At 35.7% G+C, this 7,036-nt stretch overlaps 1 protein-coding gene across 1 annotated transcript; it reads right to left on the bottom strand.

Annotated features, from left to right (window-relative positions):
* Nucleotides 1–1,952: 1,952 nt before the first annotated feature.
* Nucleotides 1,953–6,825, bottom strand: LOAG_11268 (hypothetical protein). Its single transcript, XM_020448324.1, has 7 exons — nt 6,742–6,825; nt 6,011–6,318; nt 5,202–5,320; nt 4,306–4,458; nt 3,572–3,772; nt 2,854–3,420; nt 1,953–2,642 (listed from the first exon to the last, which is right to left on the bottom strand). The coding sequence occupies exons 2-7, from the start codon at nt 6,312–6,314 to the stop codon at nt 2,448–2,450; spliced, it is 1,539 nt and encodes a 512-aa protein (XP_020301521.1). The 5' UTR covers nt 6,315–6,318; nt 6,742–6,825; the 3' UTR covers nt 1,953–2,447.
* Between the last annotated feature and the right edge of the window lie 211 nt (nt 6,826–7,036).

The following is a 7,036-nucleotide window of genomic DNA, read 5'->3' as shown; positions in this document are numbered from 1 at the left end:
AAAAAAAAAAGAAAAAAAAAAAGAAAAGAAAGAAAGAAAGAAAGAAAGAAACTAGCAAATGAAGTGAACGAAATTTCTTCGTTTCAGAAAAGAAAAAAGAAAATCATTTCCAATGAAAATTAGAAAGGAAATAGCACTTGTTGTAAGCGTAATTTCGTTTATTTTTGCCTTTAAGCTTCACGTTTTTCCTTTCATATTATCGTTTGTTAACTTCAACAATTACTCGAAAATACAATTTATCCATCCCATCCAACCATTTCTTCTTTCTTTCTTTCTTTCTTCCTTCTTTCCTATTATTTTATTTGTCAACGAGCAATCAAAAGGTCCACATTTTGATTTAATTATCTTGAAGCATTTCCACATACTTACAAACCTCAACAATGATGTTCATAGCTAAATTCATTTTGGTATGTAATGATGGATGTGTGTTTATGAACATCTCAATCATATATTTATTTCATTTCAACAAATCACACACACAAACATACACATACACATACACACACACACACAACACCTTTTGTCCCACAGAAAACAAAACCTTAAAAAAAAAAAAAAGGCTCCTTACATGCATTAAAGAAAAATATGTATTTCATTTGCAAACGGGACAGTATAATAATTTACATTGAATGAAAATTAGAAAGATGAATGAATCCGATTGCCACATTTAATTATCATTTCCATCCTTAGCAAATTATTAACATCTCAAGTTGAGAAAAAGAACTATTTAAAAATTCAAATTCTTAAAAAAGAAAAAAAGGAGGAAACTGTTTAAAAAAAAATGGATTGAGTTTTATCAACGATAATATTTCCTTACCTAGTTTATTTTAAATCACGATCTTTTTAGTTCTAATCTGGGAAGAATGATTGTATCCCAAGATTTTTAAGCGGCCAATCATTCGTTACTTAGATATATCTTGGTTAACATACCTCATGGTAATATCTAGACCATTGATTTGGTATATATGAGATGAACATTACTGATTGTTGAACTTTAATTATTTATTAGATTGCGATTTCTTGATAAGCAATTTGCTTTAAGAATAATGTTAACTATAATGCTTGATAAGTATTATAGTTAACATTACTGTTAAAACAAATTTCACTTATTGAAAAACCAAACACCTTTCAGATCATGTCAAATAACAAATCTGAACGTGATTTTTTATGATTTTTTGATTGATAGTATGATAGAAACATTTTGTTGTTAATATCTATGACTGTGTATACTTGACTATGTAAATAAAAGAAACTAATAACCTGTTATATACATTTCGAAAGACTACTACCGTTAATTTCAACCAATCTATACACTTGTTGTTGATTGCGCAAGAAAAAGTAATATAGTTGAATCTCCTTGAAGTATCTCCATTACCGATAATTATTTGACGATAAGCAAGGATCTTGTCGTACGATACCATCACGAAATAATTTAAACATTTTCCCATAATACCATCTTGTTAGTGTTTAATCAAACGACGATAATTTAACCGCCACTTGAAAAGAGTAAAATGATACCACTGAGATGATGATGCAAACCAGGTAGGTGCTATCACTTCCACAACAATAATCATGAATACTTCAATCGTAATATTCCCCTTATGTACTAATATTGATTACATCATAATTCTAACCTTTACACTATCACATTTCACCCTATCATCAACATGCACCACAAAACAAATATCGATGACGGTATCTACAAACGACTCTCAGACAACATTACTCAGCCAAATTGTCACTGAAAGTTTTCTATTCATATTTCAGCATCCTCTTCAGAATTGAATCTAAAAAACCTTAAAACTCATGAAAAACCCTATGAAACTTACTGAACATATCAGAAAGAAGGATTACACACTGATTAATTACGAATGACGCGGGTGAGTGATGATCGAAGTCACCTCATTTCAGACGTAAAAACGCAAGCTTCCTTAAGAACAAACAAAAATATTCTCTTTATTGAAAATTTATTTCAAAACATGACTCAGGTCCAAAAAAATATATGACCATGAACGACATCGTCTTTGGAGAATGTGAGAAGAAAACTAAACGACCTTATCATAAACTTGATAAACTACTCAGATGAATATTAACCGATTTAAACGAATCTAAAAAATAAATATGCTTAGTATGAAGTCGATCTAAAATGCTCTCTCGAAGATAAAATGCATTAAATAACGAGACAGAACAAAAATGGAATCATAAAACAGACATTCGGTATTATCGCCTCTCAAAATAAAAACCATTTGCATACTATTTTATTTATTTAACGAGACTTTTCCTTCATCTCCAAAATATTCCCCAAAAGTGGTAAAGCTCCTCGCATGATTCAGAATTCAAAATTCAAGCGATTAAGAAGTATTAAACAAAAGACGAAGATGGATCGGATGGGATACAATATCGCAAATGCGGCTAATAATTCAAAGAAAGTAAAAATTTCACTTTCTTCAGGCCAGGAATTCGACCCCAATAACACGTCCTTCAACGGTGGTATTTTGAAGAGATTTACGGGCGCGTTCCGCATCCGCAGCTACAGCAAAAGTAACTTTAGCACACCCTGGTGCAATCATTTCCGTCAGATCTACTGGACCAAACTGCTGAACACGGTCACGCACAATCTGCCATGTGTAATCCAAAGGAAGCTGAAAGCAGTGGTTGTGATGTGCTACGAACTGCTGATGATAGTCTGATTTTTGATATATTTCAAACATAATTCAATGAACCGGAAGAAGATTCATACCAGCACAATGCTTTGTCGGAAATCAGTCCAAATGCAGAAGTTACCGAGAACATTACAACATCCATTCAAATCATCAATTCCTTTGCTGAAATCTAGCAAAAGGCAGAACTCACATTTTTGATAATTATCGAACGCGAACCACTGAAACCACCGACACCACCGAATGTAGAATAAGCAGAGCTGGGAGCTGAGAGAGATGCAGATGACGATGTATATGTAGATGAAAATGGCATAACCGAAGAAATGCTACTTGGCTGAAGGCCTGATACAGGACCACTTTGATAGGCAGACTGATTGGTAAACGATGTTGATGTGCTATCATAGGAATTATGAGATGTTGTCGAGGAGGTGAGCGACGAAATTATTGAAGAAACATCGCCTAATGGTGCACCATTTGCGCCCAAACCCATGCCAACTCCACGCAAACCCACAGGCAACTCTCCCTCTTTCCGGTCATCAATCGGATCAAATTTATCCATTTTGACATTGATTTGGCGATCAAAAACACGTTGATTGTTCAGCATTGAAATAGCTTGCACTGCTTCGATCGGATGAGTGAATTGTACAACAGCCATACCCTTACTGCGACCTTCTTTGTCTAATTGAAGATCAACCCATGTAACTTTACCGGCCAGTGAGAAATAGTCTGTCACTCGTCCACTCTGTACGTTGTACGGGAGCTAAATTTGAATTTTTCGTTGAAAATATTAAAAAACAAACCAAAGTCAGATATGACTTCGAAAATTTGAACTCTGAGATGCAAGATGAAAATCCAAAGCACGCTGTAGGCCAGTGTATGGAAAGCCTTGTCAAATAACACGTGAAACTAACGTTCGACACAAAAACACGATTTGTCAATGGTCCTGTGATATGAAGTTGTCGCAGAAATGCCGGACTAAGGCCATACGTTTCAAACTGCTCCTCCTGACGGCTACGAGTATCCAAACTTGCTGCAGCAGTTCCACCATGAAGACCGTTTAAAAAATCAACACCTGTGTCTTCCTTAACTTTTCGAAAAAATGCAACAGGATCCTGAACATGGTTCATTTCAAAAATTTGAAAGATAAGCAATGGAGTCAACAATATGTAGAACAGTGCGCAGTAAATAATAAATCGATCGACTCAGGAAATTTCAAGTGTAGGGTAATTGCTGATTATTATCTCACATCCTAAGAACAGATTCAACGATGTATCAGTGAAAAAAAAAAAGGGACAGCAGTTTGAAGTTTGATAAACTGATCGGTTACTGATCAAATGAAAAAGAAGAAACAGCTCAGTTAAATACCAACTATGATGTTCACTGATCCTATGATGTTTTCAGGGAAGGAGAAAGTCAGAGAAGATCGAAAAGAAACTAAAAAGACTAAACATGCATCACGTCTTTCCTTTTATAGCTAAATTATCAGCTAGAACTACCGATGTAGTAGCGTATATATCAAACTAATGAGGCAGTTATCCAACCAAAAAAAAAAAAAAAAAAAAAACTAAGACATTTTAGGAGGAGGATGAAAAACTGTGAGATGAACTAAGAAATGTGCATGAGTCACAAAATACAAAATATTTACTCGAATTTCCTTTGCTGTAAGCAAACGATCATTCATCGGATAACGATGCAAAGCGTCGACACAACGCTGAACTGATTCTTTTTCTCGAAACTCAACAACTGCTGCACCTTTCGACTTTCCCTTACGGTCTTCCAGAAGCTCCACAAAATTAACCTAAATAACCAAAGAAGGAATTTTAACTATTTCAAGGATAAGAATCTTTTCCTTATTTTACTGCCTTAACTTTACTTGTGTTTTATTAAATATGATTTGGGCGTTTTATAATGTGCGGTAATTCAATCAATGGTTAGCATCATAATAATGAATGCAATGAGCAAATTTTTTTGAATCATTCAAAGAAGCCGATCGCCAGAACCATCAACAACCAATCTCACACGTGTGAATTAAATCCTGATGGTTGATTCAAGAACAACTCGAGGGATCGCATGTGCGACATGTCTAGTACAGTCACGTCATGAATGAGTGAAACGTGTTACACTGACTGAATGATTGGACTATCCTGTTATTTAACAGGAGATATTCAGTCCAACCGCTCGATATTTCAAGAAAGAACAATTTAATTATTGTTATAAGAAAAACAGCAAATCCAACCGGATGATATCATTCAACGGAATAAGAAAACCGACATTCAAGTAAATTCGAAACTAAACAAAAACCAAATAAAGGTTTCTCTTTTTTCAATTTCACTTTCACAACGTTCTGATGCGATTGACTAAACATAGGAGTAAGGGAAAATCGACAACAGCCGTTGAATGCAACTTTGCCATATTTTCAAATCATGCGTGTTACCAGCTGCATGTACGTACGTAGTCATAATTAGAATAGTACCTCTGGAAACAGCCGTAAATAATGCGAAAACCTACAAAAGTCAAAGCCAACTAGAAAACACATCATACCTCACCAGCTTTTTCTCGAACCAAATCTTTTAATTCCATCCAACGTACGTCATATGGAATATTTGCAATGTAAACCATTCGGTCATTACGTACACCACCAGCGCCGCCTCGACGACCATCTAAATTTATGCCAGAAAATGTCCAACGTGACTGTTTCACAAATGTACAGATGAAACAGTCTTAAAAAAAAGCGTGGCCGAAGATTTCAGTGAAGATTTCTATGAAAAAGCAACTATCCACAAATTAGATGAAGCAATCAGTGACTTACGAGGACAAAAAAGGACTTCTGGATCAAAGATCTACATCAATGTATTCCCAAACATTTGACCATAATGATTTGTTCCGGAAAAAAAAGAAAAAAACCAACCGAAGTTATGATACTTTTCTAAACAACTAAATAAATTTTAAAATTTGCTTTTGATATTGCCGATTGGAAAACAACAAATGCCGAAAATGAAACAACGAGAAACCACGTAATATTCTGCGCCATTATGATCATACGAAAGATAAGACGGTGATCCGAATGTAAACCAAATCAACTAATCATGTGTGCAACGCATGCAAATCATATGGCACGCACTCTATATGATGATTGCTACTTAACGGTAGAGTAACATTGTGAAAATCTCGTGGCAAGAAAATTCTCGAAATGTTTTGTCGTATTTCAAATGCTTCTCAGTAATTAAGTAATTGCAAGAATTATGATTTCAAAGGTCAATCAAAGTGAGGGGGATATTTGTACTCTAACATTACATCCTCAAATTTTCCTCAAATTTAATCCATAATCTCATATAATTTCACAAACCAACCTCTATCTCGAAGTCTTCGTGGGCTACGTTCACGACTGCTACCACGACGTTGACCACCTATCATTCGATCAGTAGCATTTTCCCGTCGTAACCAACGTTCACTACCACTAGCACCACTTCCACCACCAATGCCGCCTCCAACAGGACCACCATCATTACCAATACCACCAGTTTCCGCATCATTACTCGATCTCCAACGTTCACTACCCGAATTTTCATTTTTTATACGCCATCGATCACCCGTTCCTCCATCTTTAAACGAGCTCGGTGGTGAGAAATCTCGGTCTAACAGTGACGAAGTCATCGTTCTGAACGGCAGGTAATAATAATGAGAGTTGTTTAATATGAATTGCGAAAAAAACGTGCAGAGGTTAATGCTAGAATATCAACTGGAGAAAGTTCATCCTATCTCTTGAAGAAATCTCTACGATGAGATTCATCGAGGTGAAAAGTTTTGTGGTGAGATATACGTCCAGTATCAGTCAAACATACGAAAGCAAACCTATCACGCATCCGAGTCACATAAAAAAGTAATCCAGTAAGTAACGCAAGCCCGTGCTGCATAATATTACACGCTGCAACTTTATCGCGTGTTACGCTGCATAACTTTGCACGCTGCAACTTTATGCTATGCGTAATGCATTGCGTAACTTTACACGTCGCAACTTTATGCTACACGTGTTCTGTTGTGTGAAATTACACATCATTACGGTAGACATGAAACACCATACCTTATTCTCCAATCGATTGCCGGACTGAAAGCAAATCCCGAATAATCGCAACTTGATCCTTTCTCAATCGGGTCAAAGAGGGACGAGTGGATAAAATTCGGTAAGTTCTCTGAAATGTGGATGGACGAGGTCTGTTTGTTATTTCTAGTTTCTATTTGTCCTGTTCAAGGCTTTATTTCAGTTTATTTCGTTTCATTTTACAAAACTCTGGGATTACTGGGATATAACGGGGTTGGTACGTATCAGGACCCTCATTTCACCTCCATCTCATTTTACAGAACTCTCGGATTTACTG

The sequence above is a fragment of the Loa loa genome (genome assembly GCF_000183805.2).
Source record: "Loa loa unplaced genomic scaffold supercont3.139, whole genome shotgun sequence".
Taxonomy (NCBI): Eukaryota; Metazoa; Nematoda; class Chromadorea; order Rhabditida; family Onchocercidae; genus Loa; species Loa loa.
This window is presented reverse-complemented; position numbering and strand designations above follow the sequence as displayed.